General features: G+C 45.6%; 1 protein-coding gene across 2 annotated transcripts in view; it reads right to left on the bottom strand.

Moving 5' to 3' along the window:
• Positions 1–26,915, bottom strand: part of TMEM132D (transmembrane protein 132D) — a 596,330-nt gene that overhangs the window by 196,477 nt on the left and 372,938 nt on the right. For both annotated transcript variants that reach the window (XM_070627303.1, XM_070627304.1), the window contains exon 4: positions 6,222–6,405. In XM_070627303.1, the coding sequence (XP_070483404.1) occupies positions 6,222–6,405 (184 nt within the window). The remainder of the gene's footprint in view (positions 1–6,221; positions 6,406–26,915) is intronic.

A 26,915-nucleotide genomic window follows, 5' to 3' on the forward strand; every position in this document is an offset into this window, starting at 1 on the left:
CATGAGTCAATGATGGTTGCATCTGACTGTGAGGATCAAGGGAGACTCCTCGGAGGATGTGGAGTCCGTGGGCAATACAGAGAGAGTTCCGAGATTCATCTGCATGCCCATTAGCATCACGTTTAAGGAAAAGCTCAAAATGGGGTACCAAATTGCACTTCACGAAGAGCACATGGCATATTCGACTCTTTGATTTTGTTTAAAAACTCTGTGGGCATTCCCCAAGGATCTGCAGGGCTGGGGCTGGCATGCATGTCTGTAACCTCATGTCACTGTAAATATCACGAAATGTCACCATCGCCAAATCTCCCATTAGGGTGAGAGGTCTCCTCTGATTATTTTCAAGGAGAATAGTTGTCTATCTCGACTGTATCTCCTGATTCAGTTTTATGTAAAGCCCCAACTCAATTCTAATAACTACAATTTGGTAGTCAAGGCTGGGACACGAAGCAAAATGAGACCCTCATCAGGGGTGCAACATGGGGGGAGGGCATGTTCCTACAACCCACAGGAGAGTTCAGTGATCCACGTCCATTTTCCACACTTACAACAGCAACCACAATTACAATACCTGAACTGCGGCTACCAACAGGAATGAAATAATGTTTGTTTTATTTTAAAAGGAAGAGGACGTGTTGATATGTTTTAAAGGACTAACTGGTGTGGTATTCCTATTGATAAATATCAGTATCATTATCTCCGAATCTTGGCAGAAGCTCAAAATACTGGTTTTAGCCAAAACTCAGGAAGCAGTTAGAGAGAAGGATGTTGAAGAGCCTGCAGAAACTGGGCCATCCACCCCAGAAAGATGTGTTCCAACTCTTCTGAGAATTGCAAACACCGCTCCCGGGAATCAGACACTGACATGCAGTTACAGATATGCACTAACTCAATTAATGTTAATGCACATTTAACGACCTTTCCTAAGAATTTTCTCCCTAAGGACAAAAATATATTTACCTACGAGATAGTAAGCCATCACTCCCTGAACAGAAGAAAATCATGTAATAAACTCATGGAAATACATGAACGGATTAAAAAAAAAGACACAAAAAAGCTTTTAAGGCCATAGACGTCAGGAAAAAATAGGCAAAATATTGAGGAAGAAATAAATGTCTTTTGGAAAATCAGCTTTGAATCTAAGTGCTTAACTGCATCTTACTTCCAAGGCTTCCTGGAGATGGAATTATACATCACACCAAGAACGGAGAGGCCACCAGACTCACCCCACGCGGATCCCAAATCCTTAATAACAGGCTAAGGAGCCGCAGCTGCATTTCCTTTCACCGTTACCGTTCTACCGCTTCAAGTGCGCTGTGTGTGGCTATGTGGATATTTGGAGCTTTTACAAGAACAAATAAAGCGGCCTTGTTTTTTCCTTTTGGTCATAATTAGGGCGACAGGAGGGATTTCCATTACGGACGAGATCAATGGATGTGACTACACGAAAACTAAACAAATACCCAAAAACTTCTGTATGCTAAAACATATGACCCGTGAGATTAGAAGGCAGATGATCACTCAGGAAGAATACTTGCAATATGTCAATCCAAACAGAAACAGAAAGTAGAAGGGGCTCACCAAGGGCAGGGCGGGGCGGGGGCGGGGACTGGTGTTGGGTGGACAGAGTTTCAGGGTTGTAACAGGAAAAAGTTTCAGAGATCTGTTGCACAACAATGTGAACATGTTGAAGATGAATGAATCGTACAGTTAAAAGTGGTAAAGACAGTAAATTTAATGTTATGTGTTTTTTATCACAATAAAAATGTTTTTTATGACAAAATAATAATAAGTTGAATTCCCAATAGAAAAAGAAGGTGGGCTAAGAACAAATGTTTAATACAGAAATAAAGAATGCAACCATAAAAGGGCAAATTAAGGCAACACTGAGATATGATTTTTGCTTAGTAAATTGCCCATTTTTTAATTTTAATGTTCTGTGTTGGTGAAGTTGCAGGGAAATGGGTACCAGTATCACAGCAGGTGGAATGGTAAATTGGTTAAACTTTTGAAGGCCGTTTGGCAACTGTTATCAAAAAATATTACAATATTGCATAACCTTTGATTCAAATTTATTTCTAAACGTTTATCTCGGGAAATCAATCAGAGATGTGTGCCAAGAATTGTGTACAAAAGTGTAAACCCTAGGATGCTTTATAACAGAAAGTCTCTCAAACATTTTAAGTGTTTTGGTGGCATCACGGAGATCCGTGGGGAACTTTTGGACTGGGCCCCAAACTACGACTCATCTTTTACTCTGGTCTTTCCTTCACAACTACGTCCAGTGCATTGGAAAGTCCCGTCATCTGCCCACTAAGCAGTCTCCTAAAACAGTGCACTTCTCTTTTCTCCACTGCTACGACTGTGCGGTCCAGGATAGCATCAGTGTGGCCTCACTTGCATTCTTTCCTGCTTCCTCCGTAATATACTCGTGGCTGGACACATGGCCTCCTAGGGTGAAGCTCACTCTCCCAGCCTCCCTTGTGGCCACATGTGGTCACTCGGCTGAGCTCATGGATCATAGGATGGGAGCAGAGGCGGAGTATTCAGAGAAGGGTCACGTCCTCGATGCACACTCCGCACATGTCCCCTTGGCCTATTCCTGCTGGCTGCCATGTGGACACGGCTGTTATTCATTGGGGACCATGGGGATGAGGTCAATATGTTTGGGGTCACTCAGCAACAGGATAGAGGGAGGCTATGTCCTATCTCCTAGCCCCCTAGAGCCACCAGATAGGCCCCAGGCTGCTGACATTCAGACAAGAAGGTGGGGACAAGTAAATTTCAAGCTCATTACAGCACCCAAGGTACAGTCCCTACCACTCTAATGCCCCTCTTGCCCTCCCAGATCCACTCTCCGCGGACAGCCAGAGTGTTCTCCTCAGGCATAAATCGTCCATGTGACTCCCTTGCCTAAAGCCTTCCGGGGGCCTCCCACCTCATTCAAAGACCCACCTCCTTCCTCCAGCTCACAAGCTCCAGTGTGGCCCTGATCTCAGCTCAAAGCACCCTCTCCTCACCATCACGGTCCTGGGGAGCTGGCTTTCCTTCTTTTTCTCTAATATTTCCAGCGCTTGTGACACAAATGAATAGATAAATAGATGCATGGATATCAGATTCCTTCAAATTTCCCTCAATGAACAAACAATGAACAAAAATAAAGTGAAAATGAAACAAAATGGCAAAAGGTCTATTTAATGATGGTAACCTCCATGAACTGGCAACAACTTTTCACCAACAAGTCAAAGGCGAAATGAAGCAGCTTGGTCTGGAAAGGGGCTTCAGAACACTCCAAATACAGGAGACCGGGGAGTCAGGAGTCCTATTTCCAGGGAAGATGCTCAGAGAATATTAGTAAAAACTCATCAGACCAGGAGTGTTTTCATCCAATTCTTTCCACTCAGTTCCAGAATCAGTGAGCCTCTACACACTGCCCAGCGCTCTTCTTATACTGTGAGATACGGGGGCTGGGACCACGCCCTTTGCTGAAGGAATTTACAACATCATTGCTGGAGATGCTTTCTCCTGTGCCTTCAGTGAGGAAATGGTCCTCAGAAGAGCCGGCACGTACTCTAGGTTTGCTCTGGACTGGGCACTCTTTAAGCACTTGTGAGTAGCAATTATCTCTTTCCTCCCTTTATAGATGAGGAAACTGAGGCACAGTGATAGTAAGTATGGTTGCATAGCTAGTAAGTGGAGACTGATTTAGTTATATTATTTTGCTTCCTAGGAGGCTCATAAAGACGCATACAGGGGCGGCCCGGTGGCGCAGCGGTTAAGTTCGCACGTTTGGCTTTGGCGGCCCGGGGTTCACCAGTTCGGATCCCGGGTGCGGACATGGCACCGCTTGGCAAGCCATGCTGTGGTGGGCATCCCACATATAAAGTAGAGGAAGATGGGCACGGATGTTGGCTCAGGGCCAGTCTTCCTCAGCAAAAGAGGAGGATTGGTGGCAGATGTTAGCTCAGGGCTAATCTTCCTCAAAAAAAAAAGACCAATACAGAATCGAAAACACTCAGGCGCCCACACGAGTAACCTCTCTGAGCCTCAGTTTCCTCATGTGGAAATGAAGGAGAATTGTTGCAAATACTGCTCATTGCCTTGCAATATCTAATCTCCTCTCATTCCTTGAAACAGAATCTGATCTATGTGCTATGCTAAATAATAGATTTACCAGCCTTCCTTCCAACCAGGTAGGGCCGCATGACTAAGTTCCTTGCCAATTGGATGTAACCAGAAATATTATGTTGGATTCTTGTGAAGGCTTACTGAAAGGGAAAAGGAACTGACCCTGTTTGATTTCTGCATTTCTTAGGGTTTTTCTGGTCGGCAGAATTTGGATATGCTGGCTGGCATTCCAGCAGCCATCTTGGACTGTGTGGTAAACATGAGGATGGAATCCATGCCCCTGGCTGCTGAAGCAGAAATAAAGATGGAGCCTGGGTTTCAGATGGCATAAGGCACCATGCTAGCCCTGGGCCATCACCCTTAGGAGTTCCTTTACACTAAAAAACAAAACACATTTGTACTTCAGCCACTATTAGCCACTGTAGAGTCGAGTGGGTGGGTGAGGAGCTCTCTTGCTTTCAGCCAAATTTAATTCTTAACTGATAAAAGGGTCAACAAGGTCTAAGCTGAGACCCTTTCTAGCTCTGCCATTATACAACCTTATAGCATCACACGATATCATAGCAAGAGAGGCTGACGAGAACATTTTGAGAGACCCGTGAGGGCAGAGAGAGGGGCTCTGGTGAGGCTCGGGATTCATGTGGGTTGTGAACAAGCGGTTTGGAACAGGAAACAGGAGCATTAGGCACGTTCTAGGTGGGAGAAATGCTGAGTGCAGAAAACAAAGTCAATTGGCTTTTGCTGAGCAAAGCAACGGAAGCTGCTCAGAGAACTGCTAAAAGCTCAACAGACCAAAGGTGCTGAAAAGGAGCAAATTCAAGTAATTACCGATTCAAGACAAACGGTCTTGCCATGCCCAGTGCAGAACCACTAATAGCCTAAATGACGGAACGCTGCTGTCACTCATGAAACAATGTATCAGGGGAGGCTCCGTGCCTTCAAAATTAAAGAAATGGTTAATGAGAGTCCTTATCAACGTAAGTACCCACACACCTTTATATCTCCTAATGAACAGCATTGTAACTAACTTGTCGTCACTAGGCAACTGTCCATGGTACCTTTCACTGAAAGATTGATTCCTGATGTCCTTCCATTACCACAGAATAACACCTGCCGATAGTTTCTAATAGATGGTGACGGGGAGGCACCAGGCAGTCAAAGGACAGGTCAACTCATACTTCACTTCTGACAGTAAAAGTACTTTTGTACCAAGGGAAAGCTCAAATTATTGTTGGCAGACTAACATGCCCAAGCATTTGCATTGTGAAAATTCACGTTAAGGAAAAACATTATTCCTTTGTAGGGGCTCTGGACGAGTTCCTCGGAAAGCCAGGCTACACAAGGTGTTGGTGTATTTCGTTCAGCTGAACACGGGTCATCAGTCTCCCACAGGCAATGTTTTATGTTGTGTAGAAACCAGGGGCTGGTCCTCTCCAGGATAAAAGCCCATCTCTGTTCCACAAATGCTGGGAAATACATGGACAGACTTACAGTCCTAAGCCTTTTAGATTACACGTTATAAATAGATGGCCTAAGAATGCAATACAGACAACTCTTTCCCACAGAGTGCTTTATTTATTTTTAAAATGAGTGCCAATATGCACAAGTTGACGTTTTACATTAAAACTATATTTATGGCCTCTCTTCAGAAATCAGGAGATCCTAAGAATTCAGAACCTGGCTTGGCTTTCCTGCATGGTGGACACTGGCGGGGGCCTTTACACTGGGTGGGTGTTTGCCAAGGACTTGTCATGTTCACTCATTTCCTTCATCTCTTTGGTCTCTGCAGGTGTACGTGTTTTAGATCCTTAAATAGACTGTATCATACAAACACACTTATTAAATCACCAATACTTTTCATATAATGGAAGACCCAAATCTAATACCTGGAGTTTTATTATTTTCTAGATAAGATTCTGAAAATATTCTTTAGGAAAAATTTGTTTGAGAATTTGCAGTACATTTCCTGGTTCAGTTTCTCCCCTGCCTGGTTTCTGGCTCACTGACCTTACCCCACCACGTCTGGGTCACAGAGCTGACTCTTTTCTTCCCCCAAGCTCTGCATTCACAGTCCCAGGTGGGGACATTCTTACCATGGCCAGTGGGATGATGCCGATCAAGTCCTTTTGGCTCACGTAGATCTTGGATACACCCAAGTCAGATGTGATGTCTCCTGGATATTCAACCTGCCATGTGACAAGCTGTGTGGCAGGTGGGTCACTGGGTTCTTCAATTTCTACGTCGATCTGCATGACTTCATAGGAGGCGCCATCCACACTGGAGAGAAGGAGAGGAGAACACCTTTGAGGACTGGAGTGTGGGCACACTGGCGGACAATGGGCAGCACTTCACTACTTCACACGTGTTCCCATCATCCCTGCAAAGAGCATTTCAGAGATGCAATTCCCAAAAGAGTAAACCACCTTGAACACGATTCGCGGCATTTGCCTGGCCTCAGACACCATCACTCAAGCTTCCCACTCCTGCTTTTTGTGAGTGGCTCGGCTTTCCTGGGGTGGGTGTTTGTGGATAAGTACCAGAAATGGTGATTGCATTTCCTAAATGCTTTCTCCCCCTCTCTCCATCTAGGAGAGTAGGATTCTTTCCCTCACTCCCAAAAATTTAAATGCTGCCTATACTGGATTTTCCAAAGCTTTAGTCTGTTCAAATTGGGTGCACAGAATTTTAAAGGTGTCTGAAGGTGGTGTGGTTTTGTTATCCAGTGGGCGTGAGAGAGAGTTGCAGAGAATCAGAGACGAGGCATGAAGAGGAGTTCAGTGCCACGGGGTCCAGGCTGATGAGCATGCAGAAGTAGCCAGATGTTACTTGGAGAGAGGAGTAATTGTGACAATTATTAGTTTTTAGACATTCTGGATTTCCCTATAAAAATGCATCTGAAATAAATCAAAGTTAGAATACCAGGATGATTTTCACAGCTATTTATGTTAATTTAAGGAACTGGCTGCCTCTCTGTCTCTTCGCAGTCAGCTTTTATAAAACGTCTGCTCTCCTGCGTGACAGGTAGGAAAAAGGCAGGTGTGGTGCCAGCCACTCCCTGAGGGAAGAAGTGAAGATTGTGCAGGTGGAATTGACAGAGGAGGCAGCTAAGAGAGACGCTTCTTAAGCCTTTGTGCCCAAAGCAGCTTCTACCTATCAGATCTGTCTCTAAAGATTCAAATTTCACGTAATTCTAAAACGATCACTGACATCTGACATTTAGGAATACAGAGTTTGGCCTTTTATATATGGCAAAGCTATTGAAACATTTTTATCACACCATCAAACCCATGCAAATTTATCAATAAGCTCAGAGCTAAATGGTGGGGCTCCCAGGGAGCTTTTTCCTCAAAGTAAGGGATGAGACAGAGTATTGGAATATCAGGGGTGACCATAATGAAAAAAGGATGAGGAGGGGGAGGAGGGGAAGGAGGAGGAGGGGGAGAGGAGGGAGGAGGGCAAGGAAGAGAGAAACGAGATGAGAAGGACTCTCCAAAGAGACAGCCCCAACTGCAGAGGCTACCTTTGTGCTTCAGCAGCAAGCCCTCCCACGGAACAGGAGTCGCTGCAATGGACTGTGAGCAAAGACTGCAGGAAGATGGCACCTGCTTTTCAAATGCTGCAAGGCTCACTCTCTCTTGGTTCCTGAAAGAAAGATGTTTAACTCTTTGAGAAACAGGAGTTGTGATAAGAATTGGAAACAAATCGCATCAGCCACTGTGGATTTATTCCCTCTCTTAGCCTTCTTTTCATAGGACACATGTCGTTGTCTTTTGAGATCCTCAAACTAGTGGTTCCCATGAGTACAGAAAACTTGGGATCAAGATGCTAGAGTGCACCTTTATTTTTATAGTTGGAATTTATGAGAATTTCGGTATGACTTTCCCATTCATGAAATGGGATAATCCTTCTTTGGGCTATGCCTTCCGGTTTTAGTCAAAAGAAAAAGGAGATTTACAGAACAGAATGGGTAATGGTTGAGTTCAGGAACCCAGCCTTACAGTGCAGGCGTTATAGGAACTCCCACCCAGCAGGGACTCCTTATATGTAATGACCTGGCCCTCCTCTGGATACCACACAGCATTCTCTCCTGTTTCCTTCCAGATGCCTTAATCTCAGGCAAACTGAACAATCCTTGCTTCCGTGGGAATACAAGACTTTTCTTACCTCCACATCCCCATATTTTACTTATGGAGTTCACTTTATTGGAAATACCTTTATGAGTCTCTCCATATATTCAAATTCTTCCCATTCTACAAGACCCATCTATAACATCAATAGTAATTTTAAAAGTGCTCTATTTACTCATCTAATTTTATTCCTTCAGTAGCCTTACCCCGCTGTCCTATAAAATTTGATTTTCTCTTTTCCCTTTGATCCCTTATCTGGTCAAGACTTAAAAGAAACAGGGTCTCTTTTGAGCTGGCTGTCCTGTCTTTGATGTGCTGATGAAAACACCCTAAGTTGGGAATTCTTAACATGGGGATCAGAGCAAATTTTAGGAAGGTTGTGTATCCTGAAATTGTCTGCAAATGTGGGTTTTTCTTGAATGACCCCTTAGCTTGCGGGTTTCTCAATAGTTCTGATTCACTAGGGCTGTGGACTCAGTCCTGACAATTTCCTCTGTAAACTCTGCATATGGGGATCTAGCTTTGGAATATGTCATCATATGTGTCTGGGCGAATCAGTAGAAATTTGAATTTTAATACCTTTTTGTAAATATTTAGCACTTGAGAGCTTCCAGAACTCTTGCATATTTAGCAATATTTATCACTTCTTCATGTTTAACAGTAAAGCTAAGGACTGTAAATTTGCAGTTTGTGTGTGTGAGTGCTAGACCATAAGTGTCCTGAAAACAGTGGGCACGTGTGCCTTGTCCCAGGCTGTGCCTAGCACAGACTATAGTGCCTGGTCATCAGAAGGGGACCTACTGTGTTATAGGAGATAAATATCGTAGGTTTAGTGGAAGTTCATAAAGTATTTCTGCTTAGAGCAGTGGCTTTCCACCTCACCCACACATTCAAGTTGCCTGGTGGAGTTTTACAAATAACCCAATGACCAGGCAGCACTCCTACAGATTTCTGATTGTCCCTGAGTGAGGCAGGCACCGGTTCATTTCTTTTCTCTGTTTCTTTCTTCCTTCTTTTCTTTTTCTTTTTCTTCCTTTATTCTTTCCTTTCTTCCTCCCTCTTTCTCCCCTGCTCCTTCCTTCTTTCTTTCGTTTTTATCCAGGTGATTCTACCATGCAACCAGGATTGTGAACAAAAGAGTTAGAGGTTTACAAAAGTTTAATTATGTAGATATCTCTGTTCTTGGAGGTATTCTGTATACAATGGTATTAGAAATAGAATGTACTAAGTTAGTGGGTTTTGGAGATGCAATTCATAAAATCTGTGAAGATACAGGTGAACCAAGAAGAAGAATTCAGGGTTTCAGATGTCCATGAGTATGAGAGTGATAGGTACAAGAACAGAGTTCCAGCCAAGGCACAGGGTCTGGATAAGACTAAAGTGTTCAGACACCACTTCTGGTGGCTCAGACACACGCTCACCTGCCCAGCCTCCAGCCTCTCCTCCCCCACAGGTGAGTCAAACAATTAGCAATAGGATGGGCAATGCTTGGTGTGGGAGCTCCATCTGGAAGGCAGTACTGCTGTGGAGTTTGGGCAGGGTTTGCATGGAGGACAGAGTGTGGTCACACATGGAGGGGCTCAGTGCTATGTCACACTTGTAGACTAGAGAGCGTTCTGGGCATGGGAGCTGCCTGCAGTTTTAGCTTCTCCCCCAGCATGGTGGCTACCAGCGTAGGTAAGCCAAGAAGCCACCTCCTGGCCTGTTTTGCTTGCAGCCATCCACTGTATGGAAGACAACCAACATGGAAGCACGGTAGAGAACTCAGCCTGTCATGGGCGCCTCAGATACCCAGGGACTGGCTCCATACGTGTGGGCTGGAGGCATCTTGTAGCCGTCCATCCTCTTTTATAGAGATGATGAATAACATATCCTTGATTTGGAGAGCTCTTCTCATTTCTCAACAACTTTCCCTTACATGGACCCCTTTGTGCATTGCATTCAAAATCTAAGCCTTTTCACTAGAAAGGGCTTCATTTAAACAGACAAAGTCACAGTTGTTGGCCACAGTGACAGAGCCTGAGGCTTCCCAAAATTTAAGGGAAATGAAATGCCCTTTCAGAATCCAAGGCTCAGGTCAGCTAGGGCACAGAGAGTGACCACGTCCTCCAGGAACCAAGACTCAGATACCGAAGAAAGAAAACTAAACTTGAGGCTTTGCAAGACCGTATCAGCAGATCCCAGGGCCCAAAGTGGGTATGATTTTCAAAATAAAAAGTCTTATTTTAGGATTTTCATGCCTCTTTCTCTAGAGTCACGTAACAGCTAACTTTTATTGAGTATTTTTAATGTTCCAAGCACTGTTTTAAGGGCTTTTTATGTCTTACGTTATGTAATCCTCACAGTGTTCCAATAAATATTGTTATTTACTCCCAGTTTGCAGACAAGAAACCTAGGCTGCAAGAGGGTAACACATCAGCAGAGTCATCGAGCTAATATGTGAAGGAGCAGTCGATCTGACAGCAGAGTGCCCACTCTTGAGCGCTTTGTTACCTGCCCCAGACTCTTTTTCCAGTGCAAGGACAGGCATGCTTATTAGCAATGCAAATCCTAATGCAACTTCTCACCCCTCAATAGAAGCACGGGTCAGTACATCACACAGAGCTTACTCGAGACCCAGAAACTGGTTGCTTCAAATAAATTCTGCACAAGCAAAGCTGGAACACTTTTGTACAAGCTGCTTTGAGATTAGCTTGCCTTTAAGGTCTTCTGCCAACTCTGTACGTTCCATGATGTGGCTATAAATCAAAGTAGAGATGTGGAAACTGGAGCACCAGATGTGAAAGCCTACCATTCATTTGGAGAGGTAAGAAACCATGCAGACATGGACCTGCCAGCATTAGAACAATTTAAAGCTAAGTATTTAAGATGCAAGGCAATGCAGCTTAAAGCTACCTGCATTTTTTTCCAGATTAGAAAACCAACATATTATGTAGGTCTTTAAAAAGCACGCCAATGATCAAACTTCACTCCGCAACCACCCACATGGGCAATTGGCTTCCAACGTGCGTGTGAGTGTTGCGGGTAAGCTGGTGGGGTGGGTGGGGGAAGCAGAGAGTGAAATTCCATTTCCAACATAGCTTTTTCCAGATGGTACTCTAAGATAAATGGGTAAAATTTCTGGAAACAAAAGTAAAGCCAGAGAGAGGACAAATCTAGTATCTTAAGGACCGTGCCCTTAGAAAATAGTTTGAGATGTGTTCCAAAAAATTCAGAACCCTTTTCAGAGGTCATCTGGATGAGTCATTTATTACTGGGCAGCAGATAATGGTGGACAGTGTCAGCGTTCCACCCAAACCTCCCCATAGCCCTTCGGTCATTTCCATGTGCCTGACCTCTGGCTTCCAAGTGCTTTTGTTTTTAATGCTGTCTACCGGCGACTCTCCTGGGATGGCTCTTCTTGAGTTTCGGGAGCCCGCAGCGCACTTTGCCCACAGTGCAAAGAGCCGAAAGTGCCTCAGAGTCTACCTCCCTTGGCAGCGGCCCTTCGGCAGAGTCTGACGGTGCCCGGCTCCCTTGCCTCCAGTTGGGTCAAAGTCAGGAGACCGCTGACACTCCAGAGCCCCTCCACGGGATTAGGCTGAAGCCACCCTCCAAGTAACTTGGGTTCTTCCCTCCCTTTTTGCTGTCCCTGATTTCTCACCGGTTTCTCCGGGGACATTTCCTTCATTAATCACTTGCACACAACTCCTTGTCTCAGGGTCCACTTCTAGGGAAACTTAAGGAACTTTTAAAGTAAGGCGAGCACCAAAGGCAATTAGCAAATGCTATGTGAAAGATTTTGGCCATAACAGAAACGAGGAATGGGGGAAGGGGCGAAGGGGCCATTATTCCAGGAACTAAGGAGCGCTAGCTCCACTTGGAGGAATCCTCCAGACCAAGCCAACACTCACCTGCAATGGCATTTTGGAAATTCGCATCAGACGTGGACATGCGGGACCAGATGTCTCCCAAATGGAGGAGCTGGTACCCTTTCGCCCTCTCTCCCTTCACATCTCATTTTCAAGATTAAAAGGAGGATATTACTCAAACAAATAGCTTCTTCTTAGACATTATCACAGTATTAAAATTTTCCATTACTGACATCTTTTTTCTAACTTTTTCATTAGCATTTTCAGAATAAAAACCTTTCATTATGGAGTAAAATATGCACAGTCCCTGTAATGTATGTACTTTATAAGGAGAACTTTTGTCATCATAAATTTATCTTCTCATGTTCTCTATTTCCACCTTATAATACCCTGAGGTCTGGGAACCAGAGTTATTCTGGAAGAGAAAAATGAAAAGGTTGTAGCTTGAGCCAAATCATGCTGCATTTCTTCCTTTTATTTCTGTGCTTCACTGCTCCCCATACCAACATTTTCTTCCTTCCTTCCTTCCTTCCTCCCTCCTTCCCTCCCTCCTTCCTTCTCTCCCTCCCTTTTCTACCTCGTCCCCTTCCTCCCTCCCTCTTTTCATTCCTTCAAATGATATTTCTTGAATTCTTGTTATTTCTTGGGTACCACGCTGGGTGATGGGGATGCAGACACAAAAGTTAGCTTAAAAAGATTCAGATCTAGTGGTCGCCCAGAACTGAGCTGACTCTGCACATCTCTTCCCTCCTCCACATTCAGTGACACCACTTTGGTATCTTGAAAGTGACTGTGGTGGGAGTATTTACACCACGGGCATTGGCAAGTGCTATAAATCAGGGTTCCCTCCAAACCCTCAAAGAGCTTGCTACTGAAGAGCCTTGATCTTCTAGTGCGTAAGTCTACTGGGGAAGATGAACACCGAATAAATCATCATGTCAGCAAATGTAACTGTCAACTGTAGCAAGAGGTGGGAAGCAGACGTATCTGGCAAGATAGCCTACTTTCGAGACCCCTGGTGTAGTCAGGGAGATAAGTACAGCTTCCCGAAGAAGCAAGGCTTGAACTGTGATCCCTATGAAGGCTGGGTAGGAATCCAAAGGGTTCCAGGCAGAAGGAACTGCACCCACAAATGCCCCGTGTGTGGAGGGGGCAGGATGGGCTGGAGAAAACAAAAGAAACCAGTGTGGCTGGAACACCCCGCGGCCTGGAGTTGAGCCACAAGAGGCAGCTGAAGGATGGGTAGGGGGAGACCATCCGAGGCTCTGAGGGCCATCCTGAGGGTTATTTTTTTCAGAGTCAGAAACTATGGCTGGTCTGTCAAATCCAAGCCATAGCTTGCCTAGCACAGATCCTGGGCTAAAAATGGCTTTTACATTTTTAAACATTGTTAAAAAAGAAAAAAAGAATCTGCAGGATAGAAAGTTATGTGGCCCACAAAGCCTAAAACATTTCCCATCTCACTCCTTAGAGGAAAAGGTTGTTAATCTCTGGTCTTTATCATAAGAGAAATGCGAAATTATGAAACCTTTACAAACAATAAAATAACACTTATTTCAAAAAGCAAATGCTTGGAAATATCTTCATAGAAGATGTTATGAGGTGGTCCAATAGTTATTCCCACTGACAATAAATAAATTTGGATTTAAGAGTTGGTCTGAGGCTGTTCTGAGTAAGAAGAACAGGAAAATGCAAGTGTATGCATCGGCCCTGGAAAAAAAACTGCAATTAGGGTAGGAATCCACAGACCAGATTTATTTGTCTACGAGAATAAAAAGTACGAAATGATCTTAATTGAACTAGGAACAATAGGCCAAGCCAAAATTATAGATTGTTTCAATGGGGTAAAAAAAGAAAAAATGCGACCTTCTTTCCGATGAGCTATGGGTTCTGCAAAAATGTCTACAGAACGTTAACATGTCAAACAGAGTAAGGGACAATTCTTCATTGTGTGGAACCATCCCACACTGCAGGACATCTGTCATCCTGGGCCCCGCCCTATAAGGGCCAGTAGCAAACCTCAATTATTATGACAGCCAAACCCACACTCAAACCACACAGGCCTGCCACATGTCTAAGATCCTTAGGCTTGTTTGACTGTCCTTAGGGTGTCCTTTTCGGAACCAGTGGAGTTCTTGTCAGACTGATCACCTCCTTCCTTCCAGCTGCACACCCTGTGTTCAGCACCAGGCTCCTCCATGGAGAGGCCCAAGTGTAGGGCCAATGGGGATGAAGGTGGGGATGGGTGGAGCAAGGGTGGGGATTCTTGCTGAGCCATGGGTGCTTCTGAATGGGGTGGTGGGGAGCAGGCAGTGGGGAGGTGGACAGGCTTCCCATGAAACCTGTGATCATACCCACCAGACCTCCCAGTCAAGGTTCCTCACCAGGGGATGCAGGGTGGGTTTGCAGTGGAAATGCCAAAGGAGGGCCCTCCAGATCAGTCCATGGATGGGCCGGGGTCAGTAATGGCTGCAGTCAGGAAGTCAATCCAAGAAGGGAGGAAATCTCCCCTGTAAACATGGCTGCCATCTTCTTGGCCAAGCAATTCCAGATCCCTCACCTGGATGCCTCCCATTCTGCAGTCTTGGCTTTTTCTTTCCTTGCTCTGATGATAACGGTGGCTTGTAGAGCCTGTATTTCAGCACACAGCTCCTCCCTGAATAGGGCCACTGCTGGGGTCTGATGTCGGGGATCCTAGGGGTCAAGAAGTCAATCTAGGAATGGGCTTGCCCTTGTCTAGAAACACAAATGGAGTTTCCCATATTCAGAGCACACCAGGACATTAGCACTTGCAAAAGCAGCCCTGGAGTCCTACACAGCTGAATGGGAGTCCATCAGACGGCTTTAAGCAAAGTGTTAATGGCTCAAAAACATCACCAAGGCTGCAGTGTTGAGAAAGGATCAGAGGTGGACCAGAGAAGTCGTGGGTAGACCAGGTAGAAATTCAGAAGTAATAAGGCTGTAGGAGAGACACATGTGAGCTTATGCGGGCTGCGGGGGAATTTGCTGGACTGATGCTCATGGTGTATATATATGAGCTTCTGTTTTGATTTTTTTTAAGCTCCTGTTGATAGAGCCCCATCTTCCTGCCCAGTGACTATCTCCACTGGTTACCACCTACTTCTGCAGATTTGCAAGAAAACAGACACACCACAGATGTATCCACTGCTCCTGAAAACCACAGAGCCGCTAAAGCATATAGACCAGATTTCCCTGCAGCACGAAAGAGTGGATGGAAAGACTGAAAGCAGAGGAGATACTGCAATAAATACAGGGATTCCTCGTATCTCAACAAGGGTTATGTAATGAGCCATTGACATAAAGTTAGACCCCATTTAATTGTATTTCCCCACTTAGCATTTGCATCCTAAATGTCATCATAAACGTCACTGCCGATTGCCGTTTGTATACATAACACAATAACATGAAGATGCCACGAAAATCTACTGCAAAGGGATATTTTCACTCTTTTAAAAGTGGAATATTTTTTTAAAGTCATATTTAATAAAATCCGTGAGTGGAATCTTGCAGAGAGCTGCTTCAATTACTTGACTCACACACAAAATGTTTGACAAATGAGGACATGGCAGAGTTAAACGTGTTAGTGTTTGAAAAAGAAAATGAGCAAGGATGATGATAAGTTAGGCGCTTCAGAAACAAATAACGTGACTAACAAAAGCACAAGATAAACCTTGGAGAAAATTTGATGAAGACCTAGATTGCTTTTTCAAAACTGATCAAAACTGAAAGAGGTTTTTTTTCTGAAAGAGAACCTCTCCCACCCAATCAATACTGGCTTCAGCCTTCCTTGAAGAATAAGGCCATAGTTCTAATCATAACTTTTGCTAATTCAAGATGAAATAACCTGATCTTCTCTGTCTTAAGCTTCATTTATAAACGGTAAGTTCCTAACCAAACCTCATCTATAACTACTTTTATTATGACATTTCGCCTCTATTTTACATAGATTGACTTTAAATGATTTTTAAGAGTGCATATTCTCCTCAGTTAAAGAGGGCTTCCAACATTTCAAAGTAAAGGATAGATGGCGCTAAAGTGGGAGGGATGGAAAACCAGAAGCCACAAAAGGTCTTCACTCAGTAACAGGAAAGAAAGGCAAAATTCCATTTATAAGTGAACTATCCTTGGCATGGTCCTGGGGCTGTCCCCCACCTCCACCCCCAATCGGAAAGGGTTTCCCACGCGTGAGTCAGAACTTCTGCTGCAGATAACCACAGAAAGAATATAAAGCTAACTCTTTCATCTCCACCTCTTGACATTTTCCTAAACATATTCACTTTGAGATGGAGAGACATTTTATTTGATAAATTTCCTTATGTTGGGAGTCTTTTACTTAAAAAAAAACAGGCCCATGAGCATTCTCTCCAGGGCTGCAGACTGTCCAAGATCACATCTCGTCGGGGACGCCATAAAGCCTTGCTGCTCAGCATCTCTGATGAAACCCTGGGTGAGACTTGGACAGAACACAGAAAATCCAGATAGGGTGGAATTGGCAAGGAAGGTAAGCAAACCAATTCCACACAATTAGCTCCTGAATATCGCAGTCCCTCCTCTTCGGGGACTGGAAGAAGGGGCCCTCTCTGAAGTGCCAGCTCTGCCTGCAGGCTCCTTCCACCTTCTGACTGGAATTGACAATTGGACGTGACACAGAATTTACCCTAGACTTTGCTCTCAAGAATTTTTAATTAAACGTATTTTCTCTGCTACATCTGGCAACTCCGTGCTTCTTCTACCACTCCCTCCATTTTTGCGTGTTTACTTTTAAAGAGAGAACACACTAAAAGGGCGTTCTCTATCAAGACTCCGTCCCAGTAGGGTATGTCAACGGACAGGTCAAAGGAAGACCGTTCGGAATGAGGTTCTTATCGTCTTGACAAGGGTTTCCAGCGGCGAGTCTCAGAGGAAGCCCTAAGCTCATCAGTGATGGTCAGAGGTCTGTCTCCGTCAGGAAAGTGAGGCTGCATCCCCGAACGTCTACACCTGACAGCTAAATTGCAAGTGAAATCCTGAACACACAAAATCTAAGACAGTCAGTTCGACGTTGGAATCAGGGAGGAGCAAGGACTACTTTTCTTTTTCCAGCCACGACCTCTTTAAGCTTGCAGTTGAGTTGCTGGAGTAGAAAGGAAGGTCCCACATTCACTTAGAAACGCAAACAGCATTAACAGACAGCGATGATCGTTGCTAACTCTACTAACGGTTTTCCCAACTCCCATCCAACGTGACAAATGAAAGCACCGAGTGGCTGAGATGTTTTATTCTTTTGGGATAAAAAATAATTCAAATATGTATCCAGCTGGTTCTTCATATGAAAGAGATGATTGTGTTCCTCTAGGCTTCGCTGTAGAGCTCCCACGTGAACAAGCCACGCCGCGGCCAATGATCAATAACTGTGCTTCAGCCTTCGAGCGCTCCGGGGCTGAGGCTGAAGAATTAATTTGCTGGTTGAGGTTAATAGAATGTCAATTAATTTCTTGGCATAAATGTCAATACATTCAGTTAAGCTTTGTGATTTAAATACAATTAAAGACAACTTTGAGTCGACGTTGCCTTTTTGGTGTTGGGCGTGATGGGGATTCCCTGTAAGCCCACAGAGCTGCAGGGACGGAAAACTCCATCAAAAGGTGTGTCAGTCAGGTGTGTTGTTATCCGTGTCCTGTGAGGAGCCGGAACTAACCGCATCCTATTTTATCTCAGGCTTCAAACATCCACCTATTAATCTTCAGAGTTCCTGCCACTTGCTGAGCGTTTTTATGGCACGGAAGGCCATTTGGCCACCATGACCGTGCTCTAGATTAGATAGCGGGTATAGACAGAGAGCAGCGGCTGAGAGAATGGACTTTGGAGTGAATTATATGCAGAACGGAATCCTGACTGGTACTCGTTATGCTATCTAATACTTAATCTCCTTAAGCCTCAGGTTTCTCGATATTAAATGGTCAATGATCACAACCATCTCTTTGCTCTAATGATCCCATTTAATCATCATCGCCAGTGCTAGGGCTGTCTCATACATTTGTGCAGGTCGTGCACTGCACAGCTCAGAGATGCCCCACACTAACGATGTGAACGATGCCTCCTAGAATTGTTCAGTGCACCGTCTGCATCCCGTGCTCAGAGGCATGACCACCACCCAGAGAGAGTTGCGATTATTGATGGATTACCTATTTACACACCTGTCTCTCTTAGCAGAGAGAGAATGCTTTGAGGACAGGAATTATTCTTTCCCCTCCCTCCCTCCTTCCTTTCCATCCTTCCTTCTTTTCTTCCTTCCTTCCTGCCTCCCTCCCTCCCCTCTCCCTCCTTTCTTTCCTTCCAATTGTTTCTTTTTCTCAACCTTATAGACTCCCATGTGGTCTAGGTTTTCAGGAGAAGAGTATTCAGTAATGTAGGGATTCAGTGACTGTGTGGCCAATGTCGGATTTACTCCAAACCCCTTCTCCCCTTCCTCCCCTTCCTCCTTACCAACAAAGCCCACTTTGTTCAAGTTGACATTACCTGCCCCCACCAACAGAAAACAAATGATCGTGAAGCTAGGTCATGTGTGTATTTCCGGCCAATTAGATACAAGCAGAAATCTATTCTATGTAGCTTCCAGGAAACAAGTTTCTCCCCTGATAAAGAGGTGCAGTGTCAGACGGCATATGCTTTTTACCCTCCCTCCTTTCTCTTTCCTGCCTGGGATACTGATGTGATGTCTGGAGGTGCAGCTGCCATCTTGTGATGATGAGGTGGCACAGCTGGAAGATAGGAAATGAAGACCCTATTGTATCATTTAGCCATTATACCAGCCATGGAGTACCTCCCTACATCTTTTTGTTGTTTAGGATATACAAACCCAAATCTTTTTAAAGATTATTACATTTGGGCATTTGTTCCATGCAGCTGAGTGCCATCCTAACAGTACAGAGAGGATATATACCTCTGCTGTGTGTATCTGTGTGAAGATCTGCTGGGATACAGGAAACAAAGCCAGGAAAAATGATGTTTGCTTTTCCGGACAGAATGTGACAAACAGAATTGGGCTCATTGCCCATCTCTCTAATCAATGGTCTGACTTTTAAAAATTTAACTTCATAAAAATTATCTGTTCCTCACACTGGTTTTTTGTTTTTTGGTTTTTTTTAATTTAGATATCAGTCCTGCTGTTTTAGAGATTCTATATCTGAGTCATGTCAGGTGAATTAGGTAGGAAACTGATGGAATTCAGCTGATAGAAAACTACACTAATCTTTGCTAGAATGCTTGAGAATACAATCACAAGATTATACCATTCATGTTTTAATGTTCACAGCACCCCTCTGTCACTTCTTCTTGAAACGTTCTACCTAGCTGTTGAGAGGCAGCTTGGGGCAGATCTAAATAGTTGGGGCTCTCTCTGCCAGAGGGCTAATTTGCAAAGATCGCTGCATGATGAAAGTGACACAAGACATGACAACTGAATTTTCCAGCAGCAAAGAGAACAGCTGAAGGCCTCCAATTTCAGTGCTACAAAAGCTAAGCAGGTCACACAGTGAGGGGCGCAGTCAAGTGAAGGAAAGAGCAGTGGTGGGGCCTGTGGCCATCCGGCGAAGGCATGCCTTGATTCATGGGGCTGCCCTCACCCAGCTCTCGCCCCTTGTTCCGGGAAGGGATCCAGGCCGAGGATCGGCAGATCTTTTCATTGTGTCCCAAGGGAAATCCAGAAATCATTTATTTAATTGAAATTCCTTATTGTTAAGCACTAATACTTAATTCAAATTTTCTTAAAACCACCACGCAGGCCGAACAAATATGTCTTCAGGTCAGATTTGACCAAAGCCCCTCTGGTTTGCAATGATACTGACAATGGCAATGGTATGATGGTGGTGATGGTGATGATGATGGCTGTGATGATGATGAGGATGATGATGGTGATGAGGATGGTGATGGTGATGATGGTGATGAGGATGATGATGGTGATGAGGATGGTGATGGTGATGATGGTGATGAGGATGATGATGGTGATGAGGATGGTGATGGTGATGATGGTGATGGTGATGAGGATGGTGGTGATGATGGTGATGATGGCGATGATGATGATGATGATGGTGATGGTGCTGGTGCTGGTGATGATGATGGCTGTGATGATGATGGTGCTGGTGGTGGTGATGATGGTGATGGTGATGAGGATGGTGATGGTGATGATGATGATGGTGATGGTGATGAGGATGGTGATGGTGATGAGGATGGTGATGGTGATGATGGTGATGGTGATGAGGATGGTGATGGTGATGAGGATGGTGATGGTGATGATGGCTGTGATGATGGTGGTGCTGGTGATGGTGATGATGATGGTGATGATGGTGCTGGTGATGAGGATGGTGATGGTGATGATGGCTGTGATGATGATGATGATGATGGTGATGGTGCTGGTGCTGGTGATGATGATGGCTGTGATGATGATGGTGCTGGTGATGGTGATGATGGTGCTGGTGATGAGGATGGTGATGGTGATGATGGCTGTGATGATGATGATGCTGGTGCTGGTGATGATGGTGATGGTGATGAGGATGGTGATGGTGATGATGGCTGTGATGATGATGGTGATGGTGATGATGGTGATGGTGATGATGGCTGTGATGATGATGGTGCTGGTGATGGTGATGATGGTGATGGTGATGATGATGGAGCTCGTGATGGTGATGATGGTGATGAGGATGGTGATGGTGATGATGATGATGCTGGTGCTGGTGATGATGGTGATGGTGATGAGGATGGTGATGGTGATGATGGCTGTGATGATGATGATGGTGATGGTGACGATGGTGATGATGGTGATGATGATGGTGATGGTGATGATGATGGTGATGGTGGTGATGATGGTGATGGTGATGATGGTGATGGTGATGATGATGGTGATGATGGTGATGGTGGTGATGATGGTGATGATGGTGATGATGGTGATGATGATGATGGTGATGATGACGGCTGTGATGATGATGGTGCTCATGATGATGGTGCTGGTGATGATGATGATGGTGATGGTGATGAGGATGGTGGTAATGATGACGGTGTTGATGGTGATGATGACGACGGGACATTGATTAGAACTGGAAAATACTGAAGTCTACACATATCTATACATACCTGCTAAAGCTACCTCAACGTTTTAGCGATATCAAGAGACATTTAACAACCCCCACCTTTCCTCATCGTGTCACAGTCATGAGTCGTAAGGCACTTGCTGGTGGGCCACCATACATTCTGCAGCCGGGATCCTGACTATCCGAATGTCTTTGTCGCTGTGGTAGTTAACGTGTGGGCCGATATTTATGGGTCAGTCTGAGCATGTGATATGATTTACCTTGTAATTGTTAATAAGAAAGAAGGGGCTGGGGCAGTCAGTCCCTGGCAGCAGGTAAGGTTTGCCATTGGCAGCTGCCACTGGATGAGTGTCACAAGACAGAAGTGAAGACTATGGGACATGTAGAAAAGAATGCATTATTGCTTTTTATATTTTTCTACGTCATATCTCCAACATTTCTTTCAACTGAGAACCAATGTAGTCATCTGAGTAATGAGCCCCAAAGATGTCCACATCCTAACCCACAGAGCCTGTGAATGCCACCTGATATGGCAAAGGGACTCTGCAGCGTGATTAAGTTAAGGACCTTAAGATGGGGAGGTTATCTGGGATTACCCAGCTAGGCCCTAGATGTCATTACAAGCGTCCTCATAAAGAGGAAGATTTCACTACAGGAGGAAGAGAAGGCCATGTGGCAATGACAGAAACAGAAATCTGAAGATGGAAGGAGGGGCTACAACACAAGGAATGCAGGTGGTCTCTAAAAGCTCGAAAAGACAATGAAACAGGGTCTCCATCAGAGCCTCCGGAAGGGCCTGCCAACACCCAGTGAGATTCATGCAGACTTCTGGCTTCTGGAGCTGCGGGAGAGTAAATCTATAGCGCTTTATGCCGCAACTGGTTACAGAGACCACGGCAAACAAATGCAACCAGGGACTTGCTCATTGTTAGAAAGACCAACTTCCTAGGGCAACGTGAATTTAGAAAGTCAGAGGCCAAATGCTATGGACTGACTGTCTGTGTCTCTCCAGAATTCACGCTTTGAAACCCCAGCCCCCAGGTGACGGTGTAGGACATGTGGCCTGGGGGAGGGCATCGGGTCGGGAGGTGCGCCCTCACGTTGGGGTTAGTGCTCTAATAAAAGACACCTGAGAGCGCCCTGGCCCTCCCACCACCTGAGGACACAGCAAGACATCTCTGAACCAGGAAGGGGGCCTCACCACACGCTGAATCTGCAGACACCTTGATCGTGGACCCCCAGTCTCCAGAACTGTGAGAAATAAATGTTTGTTGTCTAGAAGCCACTGGGTCTGCGGTATTCTGTCATAGCAGCCTGAGTGGACCACGCCACCAAGGCTTCATGTAGATACAGGCATTTGAAGCAGGCACTGTGGAAAGCGACTCCACGCCTTCACTCATACAACAAATCCTGCCGGCCTAACTTGGGACCCCTCCTTTCAAACCCCCTTCCAATAACTGTATTTAAATAATAACAGTTTGAGTCTCCTAAAACGTTAGAAACAGATTAAGATCTTGCTCTGAGTACCACGAATTCATAAAAAAAGCAGATAGAAAACTTCTCAGCATGTAAATCAAGACTCACTCCCCATTCCTGTGGGTGTCACCTGGGTCACATTTATATTAAATCTAGAAGGCAAGGATCCTGTTCATCCTTAAAGACTTCAAGGTATAAAATCAAGCCAAGTCACCCAAGGATCACGGTGGGGTGACATTTTTGAGAAATTTTCCTTTTTCCTCCCCTTTCCCCAGATTCAGGTAGAAAGGAGATTTGGAGCTTAGCGCTTCTGCGAAGCCAGAAAAAATGGAGCTCACTTCCTGACTTTTAAATTCCAAAAGCCTAAGGCCTCAGGGAAATATAGAGATGATAAAAAAAAATAAAAGAAATAAAGAAATAAAAAAACAAAAATTTGGAAGAATAAAAAATGTCCAAGAATGAGTTTCCCCCACTCCCCGGGGAACAGGCAAGCATGCTCTCTTTCTCGGCTCTGGCTGTTCAATGGAACAGCACGGACCAGGGGCCTAAGCCACAGACATTCATTTCTTACGGTCCTGGAGGCGAGAAGCCCGAGGTCAGGGGGCAGCAGGGTCAGGTTCTGGTGAACCGTCCCGCTTCCCGGCTTGCAGACGGCTGCCCTCTCCTTGTGTCCTCACATGGTGGAGACAGACAGCTCTCTCTTCTTCTCACGCAGACATTAATCTATCAGATTAGGGCTCCACTCTTGTGACCTCATTCAACCTTAATTGTCTCCTAAAAGCCCTGTTTCCAAATGCAGTCACACTGGGGGTGAAGGCACATACGAATTTTGGAGGGACATGGTCTAGTCCATAGCAGATGCCTTGGGCGGGGAGAGGAAGTGGACTCAGAGACGGTAAGAAGAGGTCTCAGGTGGAGAAAGGAGGGGCCAGAGCTGCGGAGGACAGGTGGCAGGAACAAAGTCAAGACTCTCAGCCTTGTTTTGAGAAAGGCAAGCCATCACCAGGCCCCGGGGCTATGCTGGGCATTTTCAGGTTACCCATGCGTATTTTCCTTAGGTGACTGCAGTACAAGGCCTGGCGAGTGACAACAAGAAGGACGCCAATTTTTGCCCCAACACTCCATAATACAGTTTGGCTTACTCCATGTAAACAACTCATTGACAGAACAATATTTCAGGAAGGCTCAGAGAAGGAGGATGGGAGCTGGTAGGGTGGCAGTGATGGGGAATATAATGCGCCAAAATCTATACTCGCCAGTGGCTTAAGATCACTCCTGGGGTACCCACCCACCCCGAGCCGGGAAAGTGCTAAACATACCCCAGTTCCAGGATGTCAGAGCAACCCCTGCCTGGCACTCTCCCCACCTGGACCACGTTTCTTGGGGACTTGCCCTACTCTAACCACTTAGATTAGCCATGCCCTTGCTGGCTGACTGGAGGAATTTTCAGTGACATAAACCTCAGCCACAACCCAATGCTCAGGGAGCTTGGGCACACTGCAGCTTCCTTTATCACACAACATTTCTGCCATGACAAATTCAACAGTCATTTTCCACTTTATGTAAAGGAGATGATAAATCAACATCAAATACATTATGCTCAACCTTATAATAATTCAATAAATTATTCAGTACAGCAGTCAGTAAACACAGAGCTAATTACAAAGAGTCCAATCAGGAGATATTGTGACTGGCTAACCGTCTGAGTTGTGTCTACATCAATGACTCAAAACTGGGGACGTTTCAGAACAGAGGTTTACGACGTTGGCTGCATGTTGGGGATCACTGGCTTTGCCAGGCAATACTGATGGCTGGCCCCACCTCCTGCAGATTTTGCTTGAGAAAGACTGGCCCTGAGCTAACATCTGTGCCGATCTTCCTCTATATTGTATGTGGGACGCCGCCACAGCATGGCTTGATGAGTGGCATGTAGGTCCATGCCTGGTATCCAAACCTGCAAACCCAGGCTGCTGAAGCACCCCAACTCCCACCGATTTTGATTTAATTTGTCTGGGTTGTACACTGGACACGCCTGGGTTTTAAAAAGAATCCCTTGCTTGGTTCAAATGTAAAGCCGTGGTTGAGAACCACCAGTTCTGAGCTTCAAGGAGACCAAACTGTTTGGGGCAGTTAACCCTGTCAGATTTGGGGAGGAAGCATGGAGAAGGCATCACTTAAACCAGTGTCCTCAACCTGGACAGCACAGCAGAATCACTCGGGAAGCTCTAACTGCGGCTTGGCCTGGGTCCCAAGCTCAGAAGTTCTGTTCCATTGGCCTGAGATGCTGCCTGAGCATGTGGATTTTAGAGCATCTGGATAACAGCAACGTGGAATGACTACTTTCGGCTGTGGTTCTCAGGTCACTCAGCACGTGAGGATCCCCGGGAGCTTTACAAACGGATGTGTAAGCCTTCGCCGCAGAAGGCCTGATTGTAAACCAGTCTGGAGAAGAGCCTGGCAATGATTCCCAGAGGATTCTGCAAGCACCCAGAATTGGAAGCCAGTGGTTTCAACTTTAAGGGTGGAAACAGTGAGGCCTGGTTGACACTGGGGGGAAAACGTGCTATTACTGTTGCAGAGATTACATGACGTCAAGACGCTACAACTCTTCAGGGAGGAAATACAACAAAATATTCCCAAGCATGTTCCATGCTGCCATATTTGTGAGAACTGCGGGCATTACAACAGGAGCAGGGTGACATCTGAAAGGGATGTGGCCTTTCACACAGTCTCCCTGCCACTCCCCCACCACCCAGCCAGGTGGACAGCACCACAGACTCAGGTTCCTTGTCTGCATCCTCAGAAACTCTCTGCTCACCTGCTCCCTGTTACCCAGCGGGTCTGCAAGGGGGTCTTGTTTGCACGGTGATTCTCTCAGCCTTTTGTCCTATCTCATCCCCACCCTGGAGCGGGTTAGCAGAACTTCCCTGTGGACATGGCTGCGACTTTGTCAATGGGACAGTCATGTGCAGAAGTGTCACTGGGGAGGCTGTGGGGAGATGTGCCCATTAGGAAGTGAGGAAGGAAGGACTGCGGGCAGGGAGTTCAGCAGAGGCTTCAACGGCCTGACAGGCAGCTCTGAGCCATCCCAGCCTGTGGTAAAGGGCCGGCCTTTGTCTCTGTGCCTTGGCTGCTCACGGGCAGTGTGCCCCCTCCTGGAGGGGTACAGCACGGGATGAGCAGCTCCACCTGGGAGATGGGACTTGAGTTCTGGCTGGTGCCAAAGTTGAGAGAGCACAGAAAAGGCCAAACAATGAAAATAAACAATTTATATCATTCTCACTCATTAAGGAAGAAACGAACGAAATGGTAGGAACAGCAGACGCCGGAAGAATTTTAGGCGGAGCTAGTGGCTTCCCAAACATAATCACTATTTATTGGGTGGTTATGACGTGCAGAAACGGTGCTAAGCAATAGAATCACAGTATGAATAAAAGATGATCTCCGCTGTGGAGACGTGATTTTTTTGAGGTCTCATTCTTCATTCTTCTAAGAAAATTCCACAATTTTTTGGAGGGACTTCCTCTCCTCTATTCTCAGTCCAGTTGTTCAGGTGGTCCCACTCCAGGTTCCCAAAATGGGCACAAGGCCCACCCTTGGCCCATCCATAGTGTTCCACAGCACCTGGTCCCAGGGGCTGGTTCTGAAATAGGTGCATTCATTCAATAAGGTAACTACTGATGGAACACCAAAGAGGCCAGGCTCTGGGCCCACAGAGGAAATCAGCAGTAGACAAAGCCCCTGTCCTCGGGGTGCTCACATATCAGGAAGCACAAGGCAATGAACCAATAAATACATACATGATGCCTGGTAATGATAAGCGTGTGGTGGATGCTGGTGTTCCCACCACCCCAGAGCTGCAGCTCACGGGCAATTGGCCTCAGCCACCAGGAACTGCTCCAACCCATGCTGTCGCTCTCCTGGGTGTGGTGCAAGGCTGACGATGGGCTGAGCTGGGAGACAAAGGTTCTGAGAGGAGAAGCCCCCCAGCTCCAGAGCTGCCTGTTGGGTCAGGTGAAGCCTGTGCTGAACTGAAGCTCACATCTCCCTCCCCCGAATCCTTCCTTCCCTACTTCCCATGGGCGCATCTCTCCAGAGCCTCCCCAGTAAACCGTCTGTACACAATTCTTTCTCTTAGAGGCTGTTCCAGAGAACCCCACCTAATAGAAAGGCTATGAAAAAAAAATGTAGTGAAGGGAAGAGGTTCCCCTTTGATAGGGTGGGCCTAGGAGGTGGTTTGGGTTGAA

The sequence above is a fragment of the Equus przewalskii genome, chromosome 7 (assembly GCF_037783145.1).
Source record: "Equus przewalskii isolate Varuska chromosome 7, EquPr2, whole genome shotgun sequence".
Taxonomy (NCBI): domain Eukaryota; kingdom Metazoa; phylum Chordata; class Mammalia; order Perissodactyla; family Equidae; genus Equus; species Equus przewalskii.